The 19,699-nt window shown below is 39.2% G+C and overlaps 1 protein-coding gene across 6 annotated transcripts; it reads left to right on the top strand.

The window, feature by feature from the left end:
* The first annotated feature begins 4,264 nt into the window (after positions 1-4,264).
* rcbtb2 (regulator of chromosome condensation (RCC1) and BTB (POZ) domain containing protein 2) lies at positions 4,265-19,490 on the top strand. 6 transcript variants are annotated; one of them, XR_004579488.2, is made up of 13 exons: positions 4,266-4,431; positions 6,005-6,136; positions 7,593-7,743; positions 9,837-10,003; positions 10,219-10,377; positions 10,577-10,684; positions 12,776-12,918; positions 13,795-13,985; positions 14,148-14,274; positions 14,733-14,872; positions 15,559-15,689; positions 16,007-16,119; positions 16,893-17,025. XR_004579488.2 is itself a non-coding variant. In XM_053239804.1 (12 exons), the coding sequence occupies exons 2-12, from the start codon at positions 6,011-6,013 to the stop codon at positions 16,016-16,018; spliced, it is 1,455 nt and encodes a 484-aa protein (XP_053095779.1). In that variant the 5' UTR covers positions 4,266-4,431; positions 6,005-6,010; the 3' UTR covers positions 16,019-16,553. The 6 variants fall into 6 exon arrangements, 4 of the variants coding, with proteins under 4 accessions (XP_026790668.3, XP_026790671.3, XP_053095779.1 ...); XR_008303621.1 differs by having other exon boundaries at positions 4,265-4,431; positions 15,559-16,119; XM_053239804.1 differs by lacking the exon at positions 16,893-17,025 and having other exon boundaries at positions 16,007-16,553.
* Positions 19,491-19,699: the final 209 nt, after the last annotated feature.

Here is a 19,699-nt window from a genome sequence, read left to right on the forward strand (position 1 = left end):
TGGTGAGCAGAAAAGCATCTCAACACACAACACACGGAAGTACACAGCAGAAGACCACAGTGGGTTTTGCTTCTGTCATATGTATACATATTTAAATATACACACACAGTGAATATATATACATACATGAATGTCTTGAGTATTTTCTTTACATAATTTTCTATGATCCTTACATTACATTTGACCCATAAATGTGATGGCATTAGTAGTTACACAAACCTCAATAGCATAAAATCATCAAGACCCTTTTTAATAACCAAATTTCTAAAAATAAAATACATTTTGTTATATTTTGTTTATTACTTATAGATACATTTTGTCAGGCATTAGAACATATCAATAACATGTTGACCTAAACATTACAGAATACTGTTCACAGCTAATTGTTCTTTACCTGTGTTAATTTAAGTTTCCTAATCACAAATGCTAAAATAATGTGTATGGATAGAAAAAGGAAATCCTGTTTTCTCAGTCTGGTTCTAATCTAGTTCTTTTGGCATACTATCTGTTTTTTTTACAGATAGATTTAAGACATAATGTTCACTTTTGTGTTGCTCCAGGTGCTTTTTCAGTCCTCTTGGCTGGCAACCAGTGTTTTCAGGAAGCTTTCTCCTCCTCCCCAATGAGCTGAAAAGTGGTGTGCAAAATTATGCTTTGTGAAAAATGGCCAAAAGTGTGTGAACACCTGACCAATCCCACCCATACGTACTTGTCGAACATCCCATTCCAGATTTAGTCCCCCTTCGCTGTTATAATAACCTCCACTCTTCTTTCCACTATTCAATTCAATTCAATTTTATTTGTATAGCGCTTTTAACAATGGATATTGTCACAAAGCAGCTTTACAGAAATAAATGGAATCACAAAAAAATATATTGTAAATATGTGAATTTATCCCTAATGAGCAAACCAGAGGCGACGGTGGCAAGGAAAAACTCCCTGAGACAATATGAGGAAGAAATCTTGAGAGGAACCAGGCTAAAAAGGGAACCCATCCTCATCTGGGTGCAACGGATAGTGCAATTATAAATAAATCCCTTCTATTATTGCGTACTATATGGACAAATAGTGCAATTGTGCAACCAGTAAATTCATCATAGTTTTCACAAGAAGTCCAGTCCACTGATGGAGTCCTGAGTATGAAGGTGCTCGTGGCAACTGCAGCCCCAAAGCCACTACAGCAATCGCAGTCCCAAGCCATTACAGTACAGCTCCCCATATGTGATCCCCAAGCCATCTCCACAGCCCCCAGGTGGCACCATCCCCAGCAATCCAAACGGTTCTTCAGGCCGTCCATATGGGGCCACCTCCAGCAGCAGCAAGCGAACTCAACAGAACTCCAAGCAGAAGTAGGGCATCAGGATGGGTCAGGCAGGTCCGGGGAGCATAAGGGGTCTGGATCACTGGCATCTCAGAAGTAGCATGTGTAGCTCGACAGAGAGTGAGGGAGAGAGAGAGATGGAGAGAGAGGGAGAGATTGTTAGGTAAGCTTTTGTCCTCTAATGGTTAAATGGTTAAGGACAATGTACTTTGCAAGCAGAGTGCATGCAGGGACTCCGGCAAGACTAGCTATGACAGCATAACTAAAAGAGAGAGCCAGAAGCTAACACAGACATGAGGGCACCCTGGGGCATAAGGCAGCCAGCCACTCCACCGTCGACAAACCTGAGTGAATGCATGAGAGTTGGGGGGGCGACAGCATCCAAACATCCCAGTTCACCACAACACTCTATGCCTGTGAACCCTCCAGACCTGCCCCTGTACCTAGGAAAAAACTATTCACAAAAGGCTTGACTACATAAATATGTTTTCAGCCTAGACTTAAACATTGACACTGTGTCTGAGCCCCGAACACTAAGTGGAAGGCTGTTCCATAACTGTGGGGCTTTGTAAGAGAAAGCTCTACCCCCAGCTGCAGACCGCACTATTCGAGGTACCAACAAATAGCCTGCACCTTTTGATCTAAGTAGGCGTGGCAAATAATAAAAGACCAAAAGTTCGCTCAGGTACTGTGGCGTGAGACCATTTAGTGCTTTATAGGTCAATAGTAGTATTTTATAATCAATACGAAATTTGATTGGGAGCCAATGCAGTGTGGATAAGATAGGGTCGATGCGGTCATATTTTCTGATTCTAGTAAGGACTGTCGCTGCTGCATTCTGGTTGTTTATGCATCTACTGGAACATCCAGACAGTAAGGCATTACAATAATCCAACCTAGAGGCAACAAAAGCATGAACCAATTTTTCGTGTAGTGACAATATATTTCTTATTTTAGCAATATTTCTGAGATGAAAGAAAGTGGTCCTAGTTATATTATCTACATGAGCTTCAAAAGAAAGACTAGAGTCGATAATCACACCAAGGTCTTTCACTGCTGCAAATAATGAAACAGAAAGGCCATCCAGAGTTATTATGTAATCAGAAAGCTTACTTCTAACTACATGTGGTATTGTACTTCTGTCTTGTCAGAATTAAGTAAGAGAAGTTTCTAATGTCTTTTACACATTCCTCAACATTATTAAGCTGGTGTCTGTCATCTGGCTTTGCTGAAACATACAACTGTGTGTCATCAGCATAACAGTGGAAGCTAATATCATGTACCATATTACGAATAATTTTGCCCAGAGGTAGCATACATAAAGAAAAGAGCAGTGGGCCTAAAACAGAACCTTGTGGGACTCCAAACTTTACCTTAGTATGCGAAGAGAAGTCACCGTTTACGTTTACAAACTGATAACGATAAGTCAAATAACACCTGAGCCAGGAAAGGACCGTTCCCTTAATGCCTACTACATTTTCTAGTCTGTCGAGGAGAATAGCATGATCAATGGTATCAAAAGCTACACTAAGGTCAAGCGGCACAAGCAAGGAGACACAACCCTGATCAGAGGCCAGTAGTAAGTCATTTATCACTTTAACCAGTGCTGTCTCTGTGCTATGATGAGGCCTAAATCCTGACTGATACATTTCATGAATATTATTCCTATGTAAGTATGAGCATAGCTGCTGTGCTACAACCTTTCCTATGACCTTGGAGATAAAGGGGAGGTTTGATATTGGTCTATAGTTAGACAGTGGACATGGGTCAAGGTCAGGTTTTTTTAATCAAGGGCTTGATAACTGCTAGTTTAAAAGATTTAGGTACATAGCCAATGCTAGGGGAAGAATTGAATATCTTTAAAAGAGATTTGATTGTTTCAGGAATTATCTGTTTGAAGAAACAAGTAGGTAAAGGATCTAGTATACAGGTTGATGATTTTGATGATGAAATTAGTGAAATTAGTTCTGTCTCTTCAAGGGGAGTATACATTGTAATTGTTGATCCAATATTATTGTATTATCATCTACAGGGTTAGTTATAAAACTGTCCGGTTTTAAATTAATAGTCTAAATTTTTTGCCTGATATTTTCAATTTTACCACTGAAAAAAGTCATATAATGATTGTGTGTGTGTTTAGATTTTGGAGTGTATCTGTGGGGATTTGCTCATTCAGCCACAAGAGCATTAGTGAGGTCAGGCACTGATGTCGAATGAGATGGCCTGGGACATAGTCAGAGTTTCAATTTATCCCAAAGGTTTTCAGTGGGGTTGAGGTCACAGCACTGTGCAGGACACTCAAGTTCTTCCATGCCACCCTTGGCAAACCATGTCTTCATGGACCCCGATTTGTGCATAGGTGCATTGTCATGCTGGAACAGGTTTGGGCCTCTTAGTTCCAGTGAATGAAACTCATAATGCTATACCATACAAAGACATTATAGACAATTGTGTGCTTCGAATGCTGGTGTGATGGTCAGGTGTCCACATTCTTTTGGTCATATAATGTAAATATGTAACAAACAATATACACACACACACACACACACACACACACATATATATATATATATAAATATATATATATATATATATATATATATATATATATGCACACATACACACATTACATACATGTTACATTTATACTTTTATATTAATTATACGTACACACACATTACATATATATACACACACAAACAATTAGATGTAGAAATACTGAATATTATTTACTCTATTTAATATTATTTGTTAGAAGAAACCATAAACAAACATTTATTTATTAACATTTACACACACACACATATGTGTGTATATATAATTATATATATATAATTTTTTTTGTAGTTATGTATATATTTTTTATTTTATAGTTATGATTAAGGGGCATTTCATAACTGTGTACAGGCTTGAGGCGATGATGCTGGGCTCTGGGGTCACGTGACACGCGCACGTGAGTCCCGCCTCGCAGCTGTGTTTGGAAACACGGTGTGTAGCGGTCAGTATGGAGAAGTCCATGTTTACCGCGAATGGAAACGAATCTGACAAAAGAAGTTAACGCAGCCGGACAGCACCCAATACAGCCACACGGGCTAATGTAACAGCACAAGGTAAATGCTGAAGCCAATAAACAAGGCTTAACATTTAGCATTAGTAGCTAGCTAGTGTTTATCTTGCCCAGCTAGCATACCGTTAATTAGCTTTGACACAAAGTTAGCTGATTAGCTTGAAGTACCTTTCCTGAGGTTGTGACGGTGGTATAAAGTGAATGCTTCCTGGCTGAACCGTGCTTATGAGTTAGCAGATGGCTAATAACTGGAGCGGCTTAGCTAGTTAGTTATTTAGCTATCAAAGCTAAAGTAAACTTGAGTCTACACCAGGCTACATGGAGCTGTATGATAACACCATCACAGCAGCAGCAGTTAGCTGTCTGAGCTCTGTAAGCCTGCTGTCACATATAGGACGTTTATCCTGCAGTAATCCAGACTCAGATTAGGTGTCAATGATCTGGACTTTCAATCACAGAAGCATCAGGTTTCTCTTCTTCCTGCGTACGTGGTACGTGTTCTGGATGCTCACAACACAACACAACAACACAACACAACACAACGACACATCACAGATAATGAAAAACACCCGAAAGATCTGATTCAGCTCAGCAGATTTGCTGAGCCAGGCATATCACAGGGCATGAAACAGTTTAGAGCAGTGGACCTCCAGGATGCTAACCAGAAAACACTGGGTACGAGTGATAAATACATTTATATTGATCTTAGACATGAACAGTTTAACATACTGTCCAGAATGTGAATTGAACACATCCTGGTGTAGAGTCAAGTCGAGGTAGCCTTTTTTTCAGAGCTTTCCCTTGAGAGAACACAATAGACTAAAGTTACCATTATTTATAAGCCTACTTTTTTAAAATTCAGATTAAACTCATTCGGTTGAAGTGAGGATTGTGATTTAAACCACTGTAAAAAAAAAAAAATCATGAACCCCCTGACTGTGTTTCATGGACCCCATTTTGAGAAGCACTCTTCATGTGCAGTGGACCTCTTGGATGCCAAACACAGAGCTTTGTGTTTTAATTGGAAAGAGGTTGCACTGTTACGCCCTTGTCTTGCTCGGTTGCATTTATTTTAGATATGAACAGTTTGCTATATTATCCATTATGTGCACTGAGTGTGAGATAGTGAAGCTGCCTAATTTTTACAACCAGATGCATGATTTCCTGTTATGTCACAGTGTCCAGCTCTTGTGAGTCCAGCATGGTTTTGTGATTTCTCTGATCCAGTATATCTCACTTAACTCGTCAATTAATGAGCAGGTTCAGATGTATTTCACCATTCAAAAACAATATTGATGCCAAAATGCAGACAGTGGGAGGAACAATAAGCACTTTTCCAGCAACGTCAGAGACTGGGGCAGTCATAGCGATGTTATGACCTTTGCCATGACTTTAGCCATTTCCCTACCAGCACTTCTTTTTTTCTTTTTCATTTTACTCCAATGTGTTCATCTGTCTATCGCACAACAGCAATCAACCAGCGAATGTGAACACTAGCATGTGCTTCCTTCAAGATGCACAAATTTCTGGGGCTTGTTTTTATCAATATATGTTTTGTGTATAGTAAGTAAGTGGATAAGGAAAATGTACCCATCTGTTTATCTTGTTGGCTGCAGAGTAGCATGCTTGACGTGGGAAAGTGGCCAGTGTTTGCACTTCTGCCTCCTGAGGAACTACGTCTCATCCGCCAGGCCTGTGTGTTTGGCAACGCTGCTAATGAGGCCATCTATGTTACAGTCAATGATGAGGTAGGCTTTCCTCTACACCACAGGTTCCCAGCCCTGGCCCTGGAGTACCCCCTGTCCTGCACATTTCAGGGTTTTCTCTGCTCCCAACACACCTGATTCAAATAATCACCTAATTAACAATCACCCTTACTGAGTTGAAGCAGGTGTGTGTGTGTGAGCAGAGAAAGCACTAAAATATGCAGGAGAGCGAGTTCTCCAGGACCAGCATTGTTGCACCTGTGGCAACACACACATATCATATACACAGTGTAATTTAGAAAAACCACTAAGTATGTTATGGGCCCAATGGATGATATACTGAAACAGAGAGGAAGGAGGGTTCTCTCTCTCTCACCCCACCTCTACCCCCACCCCCGGTTGACTCTTCAGAGAGGACAGATGGAGTTAAGCTAAATATAGACCTATAATACTAACATAAGCCTTGTTGGTATCCTGGATAGTGTGTTAATCTGTGTGTTTGTCAAGCTATTTCCACTTTGGCTTAACATGATCCCCTTGTTGTTGGGATATAATCTATATACACACATTCAGATCTATGTATCTTACAGTGAAACACAGGTTGCAGGTTTTGAGATTTGTATTCCTTGATGAGGGTAATATGTGTGCCTTTTTCTCTTATTCTGTTACCAGAGGCTTTTTGTTTAACTGCCACATCAAGCAATTTATTTATTGTTTTTAAACCTCATTTCGGTTGACTCTGCAAGTTAATACAGGCCTTGCACATCATGCCAACAGAGAGTGCATATTGCTGAGCCTCACTGCATATCACTTTGTTTTTTTCTTTTTTAGGTAGATGGATATTGTGGTATTTGAGAACTGTTTCACTTTCATCTAGGGGCACACTTGATATATATAGCTGTGTAAACATAAATTGCACTGGTTTAACTGATCCATTCCTCCTACTTTTGCTGGTATGTTCTACTGTTTAATCCCATAGAGCTCTGGGCAGACTTTGTACATGTCCAGGCTTTCTTGCTTGGGGTTGACATCACATTAACACTGTTACTGACCCCTGGGGACCTTCAGAACTGCAGTTATATCTACAGTCTTCTGTAAGATAAAAACGTGAATGTATGTACACTGGTACCATTAAAACACCGGCATCAGTTCGTGCACCCCGGCTGTAATGTACTAACCCATAATCAGCAAAGCTAAAAGTCTAATAGCTGCTTTAAGGGGTCATGAAACATTCAGTTGTCATTCAGCAGCAGATGTTTTGTTAGTGTAGGTCTAGTTGTGTTTGGTTTTCCGCATCTTGGAGTATAAACTGTAGTCTACAGTGATGGTGAATGGTGAAATTTATCATTGCAGTCAGTGACGCAGCAAATGTTTGATGTCAACACTCATTTCAGATGTACATGAGCTGATACCTTAATTCTTATCATTTATATAAATTATGGCTGCTGTATAATCTATCCAATTGCAGATTTTTTTTTTCATCTGGTTGTTTTCACAGGTGTTTGCTTTGGGAACAAACTGCAGCGGATGCTTGGGTCTGGGAGATGTCCAAAGCACAATTGAGCCCAGACGGATAGACGCCCTATGCGGGAAGAAGATTATCTCTCTGAGCTATGGCACAGGGCCGCATGTCGTCATTGCAACTGCAGGTCTGTCATATGCCTACCTAACTTGTTATAAAAGATGTTATAAAGGCATGTTATAATATGGTAAAATTGGAAAGTATCTGAAGTGTTTGTCTTTGCTGTTTAAAGGCAAATATGAGTGTGGAATTCATCGTTTATATGATTATATATTAATACATTAAAATTAAGCCTCTGCCTTATGGCATTTCAATGAGTTTCTCAGTATTTCTGCATAATCTGTGCATTGAGAAGTAAACAAACCCATTCTGATTTTTTTTTTTTTTTTTTTTTTAATTAAAAAAATGCACCATTTTACAGACACTTACCAAGTTAATATTTTTCATGTTGACAGCTATGGGAACTGGGTGTCTGAAGCTTTTAAATTTACCTCACTGAACTTCTGTTTTAAACGTTTCCAAATATGTTGCCAGATGCTTTAGAGACTGTTTTATGATAGCTTGGCAATAAGGGGTTGGCCTGCAAGTAACCCCTGGTTGCTTCAGTGCTTCTTTCTCACTGTGATGAATGTGTGCATCGAACTCAAGCCTAGAGCATGAGGAAATCAAGGAGGTTGAATATTTTTAAAATGTCCCAAGGCCATATCAGTTTGAACCAGAATACACAGTTGAATGATTGCAGTGGATTTATAAAGAGCTAGAAGGGAAGGAAAGATTGAACCGGCTGTTGCTCCAGAATAGCCCAGGGCGGATAGAAATCGATGGTGCCCGTGTGGATAATGACCTCCCATGCCAGACAAAATGAGGATGAATAACATGCCAGTTATTCAGGAACTTGAAGTGCCTGGAAATGAGACAGTGGCTACACTGTCCATCACCAGTGATGAAGTCTTCTAGGTTCAACCCTACAGATTTGCACTTAAAACGATTCAAACCAGAGAGACTTCATGGCCACACGTCAGTTACATGACCTGGACTAATTCATTCATTTTTCTCTTACATCTGCTGGTAGAAGTGGCAACAGGCTGAGAACGTCTGCCCAAAACATCTCTAATCCCCGGCCGCATATTTCAGCTCCTACTGGGCAATCTCCAGATGTTATCAAGCCAGATATGTGAGCTATATGTCCAGTGGGACATGTCTGATACAGCTCTAATGGGAACCAACCATGGGGCATTCTTGTAAGGTGCCCAAACCACACCATCTGTCTCAGAATGACAGATGGCTTGGGTTAGTGTCAGCTCTGTTGGTCGCCATACCGGTCTGTTTTTGAACAGAGCTCTCTGTTTACTGGCCATCCCTATTCTCACCTATGTACCCGGACTAGATAACTGAAGCAAATTTTGGTTTCCAGCAATCTAAGCTAGGTGTCTGATTTGTAATTCCGTTTTGTCTAGCACTGAAGCCGATTTTTAATGATCCGGAAAGCAAATGATGTAACCTATTGTACCTTATGCATATTATACATTATGGACAATTTCCTTTGATGAATGCTACTTGCCATGATTTCCAGCTGCTAGTTTGTTGATATGGTGCTATAATACACTGTATGGCCAAAAGTATGTGAACACCGGACCATCACTTGAACACCACATCCTAAAACCCATGAGTATTAAAATGGATGTCTTCATGGAGCTCGCTTTGTGCACAGGGGCATAGTCATGCTGGAACAGGTTTGGGCCCTTTAGTTCTAGTGAAGAGAGATAGTAATATTACATCATACAAAGATATTCTATACAGTTGTGTGCTTCCAACTTTGTGGCAAAAGTTTGGGCAAGGCCTACATATGGATGCGATCTTTTTGGCCATATAGTGTAGCTAGAGAAAATGTATGCAGGATGATGAGGTGCATGCAGGGCTTTGATGGATAAAGTAGTTACAGATTTACTATCGTTTTTAGGTCTTTATCATGGTATATTAAAACTCAATGACACAGCTTTATTAGTAGTATGGATAACAAACAAGATGTCTTTCTAAATGTTATAGATGTATTGTAAATGTGATTTGTGTAAATTTTATTTACACCATTCTGCATGATGTTATTTACTTCTAAACAAGTGAATTATGCTAAAATATGGAAAGCTCTTTGGGAATCTACTGTGGAATTCCATTGATATGCAGTCTGAACCCACAGTCTGTCTTTTTTTGTTTACTATGCAGAAGGAGAGGTATATGCCTGGGGCCACAATGGCTACAGCCAGTTGGGGAATGGCAACACCAACCACGGCCTGATCCCTGCCCTGGTGTCCACCAACCTCATTAATAAGAGGGTGACCGAGGTGGCGTGTGGCTCCCATCACACCATCGCTCTCAGCACTGAAGGAGAGGTACTGTTTTTAAACATAATTAAGAAAAACGTAGTTGGTTTAATACTGACATTACTGAACTGTTAAATTATTGTAGACACTGAATTTCCTATATTTACCATATTCTACTGTTACGCCCCACTGTAGGGTTGGGTCTACTTACATCGGTATCATTGAATCCTTTATTAAGTATATTAGTAGCCATGCCAACTTTTCTTTTATCCTTTCATGTTCAGGTGTATGCCTGGGGCTACAACAACTCTGGCCAGGTGGGCTCAGGCTCCACAGCCAACCAACCCACGCCACGCAGGGTCAGCAGCTGCCTGCAGAACAAGGTCGTAGTGAACATTGCCTGTGGCCAGCTCTGCTCCATGGCTGTCCTAGACAACGGAGAGGTGACGCAGCCCATGCTTCGTGTTAAATTAGTCTTGCGTGTGATTGATAGTATGCTAATACAAAGCAATGACCTGATTTGTTCTGGTTTGCTTATATCTAATTCAGACTGATCAAGGGTTTTATGATGAATAAATGGTATAATCTCCCTGGCTGTGATTTATAGCTATTATGTGCTCTGACTGTGCCCTGTGCTGACAGATCTATGGCTGGGGCTATAACTGTAATGGGCAGCTGGGTCTGGGTAATAACGGCAACCAACAAACACCGTGTCGTATCGCTGCTCTGCAGGGAATCAACATTGTCCAGGTGAGGAAATAAACAAGTCCATGAAGTAAATCAGGCACCATGACTTACGTTTGCTCAGCTTCGCTCTTTAAGCTCTCAAAACCCTACCCATATGTTTTTTTTCCATCTACAGAATGAGTGTCATTATAAATAGTAGAAAAAATAAAAAGTTCCGGAGTGGAAAAGCGTTCGCCCTGTCATCCGTAGAACACAAGTTCGAATCCCGACGATGCTATAGCCATCCCTGGCCGAGAGCCCAATAGAGTAAAATTGGCCATTCTCTCAAGGAGGGAGAGGTGGCGTTCTCTCCTCTATCAGTCACAGCAGCAGCCAATCATGGGCATTTATGAGCTCACGAATTACGTATGAGCAGCAGATTGAAAAGATGCATGTCTTGGAGGAAGCACATGATAGCCTTCACCCTCTTTGATTATCATATGGTATAGGAGAAGTGTTGGCTGGGAACTGGCCATGACTAAATTAGGGAGAAATTCGGGAAGATCAGAAACCAAAACAAAACAAAACAAAAAAAACAGGACAATAGGAGATTGTAGTTTTTATTTGCTGGTAACAAATAATGGAAGGAAAACAAGCTTAAGGTTAATCTTACTACAGTCTTTCTAAAGAAAAATAGTAATGAGCTGCTGTGAGTATACTTTCAATCCTGTAACAGTAATTCACAGTTAGGGCTGTGTCAGGTCTTCAATGGCAGGATGTATATGCTCATGTCATACGCCAGGTCAGATAAATCAAATATTATCATGCCCCAACTTCAGTCATGCAGAATGAGCTACTACACACTGATTGGCAGGAGCAGCAGCCAATCAGGAGAGAGAGTGTGAGAGTGTACAAAGCAAATAGAAATGCAAGAGTGAAAGAGCTAATATTATACTATAAGAGGATTCAGGACTCATGTAGTTTTAGTTTTTTCTTTCTGAATTTGGTGGAAAGCTGGTGAATGATTGATAATAGTCAGTTCGTTGCTGAGTGTTTATATGTAACCCACTTGTGAAATTGTTTACCTAGAGAGCTATCTGCTAAATGTTAGCTTGGTAATAACTAACAGGAGGTGCTTGTGAGTTTTCAAACTCAGTATACTGGGGGAGAGTGAGTGATTCGACCCCTTTGCTTGTCGGATCTGTGTCTTTTTATATTCTGGTGATGGTTTCAGCTACAGTTTTACAGGCTGAAAACTACATAGACAGATAAGATAACAAAATACATGGAGAACACAGATCAGAAAATACACTGAGTAAACCAGCCTCTGGCAAAGCCCTACATTCACGGTCCAGCGCATGCAGCATGCTGTGAGATCACAGCGGGACAACCGTTTTCTGTTCAACCAGGGCTTGTAATGTAACTAGCTAATGTAAGGTGACTAGCTAAATTTTGTTATAAATGTGCTGTTCATGCGCACAGTTACAGCGACTGCCACAAGCTGACTGTAGCTAAAAGACAACCTGTAGTTCAGAGGTTTTGCTCTTTGAGCTGGTACTCCATAACTGTGATATTCACTCTTGCCAGCTTAGAGACTTTGTCATTAGATTTGGTGACTTTTTAGACCCTTGTAATGACTTTATTTCAAAAAAGAGCCTAGAGACATATCTAGTGACTTTTTGAGCAGACATTAGTGAATGTCCTGCACTCAGTAAAGCTCTCCAGCTCACCTCACAACTGCTGATTGTATGAGTTGAGGGCCAACTCAATACCAGTACTACTGTCCTAAATAGTATATCATGACATCATTGGTGTTATCACTATTTAGGTATACTACTTAATGTGCATTGTGTCATTTAATGCCACAGCCTTGAATTCTATCTAAATGTGTGCGCACACAGCTGTGAGATTAATGTGTGCAGCACAGGCCACATTGTGAAATTTAGCTTGCAATAGCATTTTTCTACCGCAGAGGGCAGGGTAACTGTTCCAGAATAGACAGTCCTAAATTTTTTGCAATATAGAACAAATGGTTCAGTGTCCTATATTCCACAGGAAAGCACTGAATTGTTTCAGGTCTATAATTCACTAACAGTATAATCTCTGCCCAACTCATGTGTTTGTTCACATTTCACATTAGTGGAAAGGTAAACTTTTGCTGGCTTATCTGTCCAGGTGGCTTGTGGCTATGCACACACCCTGGCGTTAACAGATGAGGGATTTGTTTACGCCTGGGGTGCCAACGCTTATGGGCAGCTAGGCACTGGAAATAAGAGCAACCAGGCATTGCCCACACTCATCAACATGGACAAGGAGAGGTGAGAACAACTTGCACAATCACACAACATTTCCATCTCCGTGCATCTGCACTGATTATACATGCGGCATGTGCGAGATAATGCACTGAATGGCATTGCTAATCATAGACAATGTCTGCATTTTTCACTTCAGCTTTTTTAAATAGTGGATATAGGTTGGTGTGTGTGTGTGTGTGTGTGTGTGTGTGTTTTTTCTCTGTGGTGGTGACATTGTACTGAGTATACAGATGATCATTAAGATAAATTGTTGCAGCGCATTATTTTATAATTATGTTTTTATGATAATCGACACTGAAATCTAGACATAGCAGTAGAGTGTTTTTATTTTTTAAATCACTTTTGGAAACGTTGTAATTGCGATTAGCTAATAGTTCTTGGAGAGTTTTATCTTGATGTAAAACAGTGACAGTGAAAATAGAGCTGTAGCCTGTATGTAACAGAAACATGATCTTTAACAGTGACTCATTTTAAACATATCTGAGTTGAAAGAAAAGAAATGTTTAATTACTAGCATATTTTAAAGATAAGTAGTAATTTGACAGACGTAAGTCGAAGACCATGTAGCTTTAACTTCAAGATCAAGATCATCACTACGTAATTAGAGATAAGTATTCGAGCTGTAAGGTCAGCTGATTTACATATCTCTATCTTCTACTGACAAGTGAGTACTCTATAATCGAGTATCTTTCTACTGTTAACCTCCCACACTTGAGTGACGTTTGACCATGGGTGGCGGGACCACAGGAAAAATGCCAGTGAAGTCTCGCTCTCTGTCTTGTATCTTTTATCACCTTACTAGCGAATTGACACTGATGGTGCTTTTTAATGGAGCAGGCTAACTGCTGTGTTTGTGTGTGTGTGTGATCTATCCCTCAGGATGGTGGAAGTGGCTGCGTGTCACACCAGTCACACATCAGCCGCTAAGACACAGAGCGGTCAGGTGCTGATGTGGGGTCAGTGTCGAGGTCAGGCCGTTCCCTTCCCACACAGCACGCATTTCTCCAGCACGGATGATGTGTTTGCCTGTTTTGCTACCCCTGCCGTAACCTGGCGTCTTCTCACAGTGGGTAAGAAGAGGATCAGCTTGGTTTCACACGTTGAAGAAAAATGATTTACTGTCTGTAATCTAGTCTTCACTAGTATCACTTCACTCACATTCACTCATATCATTTCACTCCTTGTCTGGTAATACCTATGATGTTACATGAGATTTTTTTTTTTCCGGTTAGATGGAGATGACTACCTAACTGTGGCTCAGTCCCTTAAGAGAGAGTTTGACAGCCCAGAAATTTCAGATCTCAAGTTCCTAGTTGATGGGAAATGTATTCATGTTCACAAAGCTCTGCTCAAAATCAGGTAAAGGACTGTCCTCAAAATATTATTTTTTAGTGGCTATTTATAATGAGCACTAGGCAACTCATCGAACCTTAATATATGTACACAGGATTATATATATATATATATATATATATATATATATATATATATATATATATATATTTTTTTTTTTTTTTTACCCTTTTAACAATAAGAATGTGGGGGATTTTTTTTTTCCCAGCCACTGAATAGATAAAACCTACTTCCTGAAGGCAATGCAAAACAGAAAAACCAAAGTAATGTTAGTAATGCATACATGCTGCAGCCTGCTCAAAGAAGTAGTCATACTAAACCTTCCAGAAAAAAAGAACACACATTCATGAACACTTTTGCAGACAGTTTTAAAGAAGTTAGTCCTAAGGCATCTGGATATGTTCTCTATTTCGAATAACAAGGATATGCTTTCATATCTGATTCATATATTTCTGTGTTAAAAGGTGTGAGCATTTTCGTGCGCTGTTAAATGAGACTGATGATGAAGCCATCGAAATCCATCAGTTCTCCTACATGGTGTACCGGGCCTTCCTGGAGTACCTCTACACTGACACTATTAACTTGCCACCAGAGGATGCCATTGGTAAACTCAGACATTTACATACCTTTTTTATTGCCATACACTGTATATGCCATTATCTCAGCTCTCTGATTGTGTAAATACTCCTTATGTACTGTGAAACTGCGCTGTAATCATTGCAGACAGATATCAAAGAATCATACATTACCAGTCAAATGAATTTATTAATTTATTTGAGTTTATTTTTTCATGAATAGTTTTTACTTCAAATTGTTTCTCTGAGCAAGAAGTTTTTGTATAGAACATAGGAAAACAGCCAACAAGTGCTTGGCTTATTTGGGAACTAAGAAAAGACTCCTGGGTGGCTTCCTATCGAGATGATTTCAAGAATGTGCAAGGCTTAATAATCTGATAGTAAAAACTGTAATAAAACTGATAATAATCACATATAAAATAGATTTGATTTAACAATTTTCTTGGTCACTGCATAATTAGATGTATATTATTTCATAATGTCATTTCATAATGTCTTCCTTAATATTGTAAAGTAGTAGAAAATCGTAAAAATGAAGAAAACCCTTCTTAAGAGTGGGTGTCCAAAATTTTGATTGATAGTGTATCTGCGACCCTAGGCTTTATGATATTACATATCAATGTATATAAAATGTGATATATATTATATTGGATATTAAATGAGAGCTAGGTCTTGTAAGAGTTAATACATTGACTCTTGGCTCTCTGGTGTTCAGGTCTTCTAGATCTTGCTACCTACTACAGAGAAACTCGTCTAAAAAGGCTGTGCCAGGAAACCATTAAAAGAGGTATTTCGGAAGAGAATGCCATCACACTGCTATCTGCTGCTGTCAAGTATGAGGCACGGGTAAGCACACACACACACGCTCCTACGCAGTCACACTGTAGACAAAGCACTTCGCATCCCATATGCTATCATGCTATCTGCAAGGTCAGGTTTCTAGAGCAGACATTCTCTCAACACACTGCAAAGTGCAGAGGTACTTGTACAGAATGGCTAGCTTTTAAGGCATTCTGCTGTTTTATGTAGTGTAACTATTAATGTCCCAGCTATCGCATATTAGTAACAAAACAATGCCAGTGACAGTGTAAAGAATGGCACGCATTGTCACTGATAGAAAGCTCTATTGTTATGTAGTATTCCATGTACTTTACTTGCCTCAGTGTCTTCAATGATGCTCACAGTCAAAGGCTGCATAAATGACAACGGTGCCCCCTTGTGGAGAATCTTCTGCTTGCTAAACACAAATGAGTGTAAGCGTAAGTTACAGTGCCAGGTAGGTCAGTGATGTGTTTCCCATGTACAACACTGAAGCATGTCCTCTGAATAACATCATTGTGTAATCCCGCATATTTAGACATATCTCGTACAGCATTAGCACACTGATGCTTCGTGTCCCAGAACGGTTTACAAAAGTGGAACAGTGGGTTTCTATAAGGAATTTTGCTTGTGTTTATGAAGATTGACCTGCAAATTTTGCCAGTTCTCTACATGTTCAAATTATTATTGTTGTTATTTATTATATTTATTTTTTTATTATTATTAAAACCAAAAAGTACAGTTTTTCATGTGTGCATTGAGTGTATGTTGGCTAACCTTTCAAGTAGTTCATATGTAACTTACAAGAGAAACTTTGAAATAATCTATGAAAGCATTTGAAATATATCAAATGGCCTAGATCTACAGCCATATTTATAGTTGTACAGGTTTTTTTAATCCAGTACAGAAGTATGCTTTAAACCTCCAATAAGTTAGTAATGTTTGGTTGCCAGTTTTCACCTACTAGGGAACTCTTAATCTTTGGTTGTGTGCTTGCTTCAGTCTCCCTTAGTGGTGGCTCTGGCATGTGGTAGAGAAGAAACAACTTTGATAATGATTTATAATGGCCTTTCTCAGCATACTAGATGAGTTTCACTTTGACATGTTTAACATTTAACCAGTCACATTACAAGATAAACCACTGTCAAAACCGTTATTCTACATTTCACATTTTAACATCAAGCCCCAAGACATGTATTTCTTGGTTAAATTGCTTCTTCTTCATTTGAGGACTTGGAAGAGTTCTGCTTCAAGTTCTGCGTCAACCACCTGACTGCCGTCACTCAGACCCAGGCCTTTGCAGACATGGACCATGACCTGTTGAAGAACTTTATTAGCAAAGCTAGTCGCTATGGGGCCTTCAAAAACTAAGCCGGAGCATGAGCTGAGTAGAGAGACAACTGGAGAACAATCGTGGATCAGCTTTGCCAGAAGTAGGCAGTGTTCCATGGTATGTGAAAGAGCAAGGCAGAACGTCCTTGGTTTGGATAAACCACTCCACAGGCTGACCACTTGGCCCTGATGCTTTGAAGCTGCACTTCCCAGAATAACAACAAAATGCATTTGTGGTTTTGTAGGCTGCTGGGTAGGCAAACAACTATACAGTTCTGTGCAAAAGTCTTAGGCACTTAAAGCATAAATAAATAAAAAAATGATGACCGTTCCTACATATAAAAACGACTATAACGTATGGTGATGATTCCGTGCCAGATAAAAAAGCAATCATACAAGATGCCAATGATATTGCTTTTCATTTGTCACACTGGAAAGCAAAACCTTCACTGTGTTGCTTTTACTTTGCTTTATCTCTTTAGTGAAAAACAATCAGAAGGGACTTTTTAAAAGAATTTAATGCTGACTTCACATCAGAATTGAATATAATTCCCTGCTTCGGTGCATTTCATTTTTCAGCAATGCCCCGGCGTATACGGCTTAGGGCTGTAATTGGACAGCGATTGCATTTCAGTGTGGCACGACTGCAGTGCACTGATGAAACTGAAATGGAATGCAACCGAGACTTTGCATACAGCATTCACTTCTGATCAGAAATCAGAATTTATTTCTTAAACCAATCCCCTATTGATTGTTTTTTTCCGGTGCGGCAGGCACATTGTCCTCACGTCACAAATGAAAAGCAATACTGCCTGTGTATTGCATTTCATATTTTCCCCCCAGTGCAATTGCTTTTCTCTCTGGCATGGAATAATAAATAGCAGTAATACTAAAACAGACCTATATTTGGTGTAAACTAAGCCAAATCATTATCTGCCGTACCGTCCTTTGCCTTTAAAACTGCAGATTGGCTGGTAAGTTTTTCTTGCAGCTTGAACAACCTGCTACAGTCTTTTCTGGAGGCTGCTGGCTGTTCCCAGTACACCAAACTGACTCCATTATGGTTTTATCTGGAAAGTGGCCAATTATGTATTATGTTTTTTCTTTAACAGTGTACACACATTAAATTTTTTGGGTAAAGCAGAAAACAAACAACTAACACACCCTAAAAAAATAGGATGCCTGAGACTTTTTCACAGTACTGGATAATGACCACCGGTACCTTATGGTGCCTTTGAAAGGGATTCATCTTTTTTTTTCTGTAAAATCCCTTTTCCACAGATTTAATAAGGGAAAGACATCCCACTAGTACAGATTAGTAGAGAATCCATCAGTCAGTAGGAGGAGGTTTTAAGGAAGAGGCTTTCTCCAGGTGTAGATAACTAAACTAACCACTTAACCAGCAGCATTTAAAGCACTTGTAAAGGTGTTCGTGTTTACTTTGATTTCTTTGTAAAGTTACCCAATACTGAAAAATATTTAAACAATGCTTTGAATTTTACAGTGTGATATCCCTTTGTATTAGACCTCTTTTCAGGCAAGAGGACACGACTTCTATTTACTATTCTCCTATTCTGTATGAATTTGTATCTGTGTGGTTTCTCTTTTTAGAATTTCTTTATTGAAAGTTCATAGCAGCATGGTCAGATTAGATTTTTTTTTTTTTTTTTTTTTTTTTTTCCCCTTACACCTGAAGGGTCACAGTTTGTTTTGTCTGTTGTAGTCATGTGCCTGTTTCTGTTTAATATGCACCATCATCTCTGAGTCCTGGCCATTTTTCTGAGGCAGGCATGGAAAAAACTAGGATATGTTCCCATAGGTGGTGTTTACACAACAAAGTTAAAAGGACATTATGTCCTCTTTTAGTCACTTATAATTTTTTGGTGTTGATTTGAAGCATTGCTTCTTACTTGTTTTTTAAATACTCTGTTACATAGAGAAAAGAGTCAGGATAGTCTTACAAGTGTTTATGACAAATTTGATCATTCAAAGACTTAAATAATCAGATAGTTCATCTGTTATAGCACTTAGAGTTAGAAATGAAGTGATAGAACTCTTGTTATGGCATTCATACATACTCTGTGGGAATATCTTTACTAATTGAACTAAAATGTTTAATGGCAGACTTATCAAGAGTCTCTTACATTAGAATATATTATGATTGTGTTTGATCTCTTGTCATGTTTACAGTGAAGGGGTTCACACTCTCTAAGGAAAACTATTACATCAGACACTTGAGGTGGTTACAGCTTTTTTTTTTTTTTCCTCCACTACACAAATGTACATTATATAGGCAGCGGTATTGTTATTTGCCAAGTGATGGTGTGCTGATTAACTCCATTTTCCATGTCTTGCTTAACAAGGTCTAATACAAACCTGCAACCGATACCACCTTCCCTTTCCTTCTTCACTAGATGCAGATTTAATTAAAAAAAAAAAAACTTGCCTGGCTTACACTTACTGATAGTATTGGAATAAAGGTCTGAAAATATCCAATTAATCATCTGTGGTAATGTTTTATAACATTATTATTTGTGTCCCATATTAACATTTCATCTTAACTGGAATTCTGAGTTGACTTTTTTTTTTTTTTTTTGGTTTAAATTTCTTTTATCTATCTAATTTCACTTTGGTTAGTGGCACCATGTTGCCTTCAAGTCCTCATCAGAAGTTTGTGCTTACAAGTTTGGAGGTCATGATTACGA

The sequence above is a fragment of the Pangasianodon hypophthalmus genome, chromosome 14 (genome assembly GCF_027358585.1).
Source record: "Pangasianodon hypophthalmus isolate fPanHyp1 chromosome 14, fPanHyp1.pri, whole genome shotgun sequence".
Taxonomy (NCBI): Eukaryota; Metazoa; Chordata; class Actinopteri; order Siluriformes; family Pangasiidae; genus Pangasianodon; species Pangasianodon hypophthalmus.

Coding starts and splice junctions, on each gene's coding strand:
- rcbtb2 (XM_026934867.3), top strand. CDS start 6,011: ATGCTTGACGTGGGAAAGTGGCCAGTGTTTGCACTTCTGCCTCCTGAG. Junction 10,004..10,218: donor CTCTCAGCACTGAAGGAGAG/GTACTGTTTTTA, acceptor TTTCATGTTCAG/GTGTATGCCTGGGGCTACAA. Junction 14,275..14,732: donor AAAGCTCTGCTCAAAATCAG/GTAAAGGACTGT, acceptor CTGTGTTAAAAG/GTGTGAGCATTTTCGTGCGC.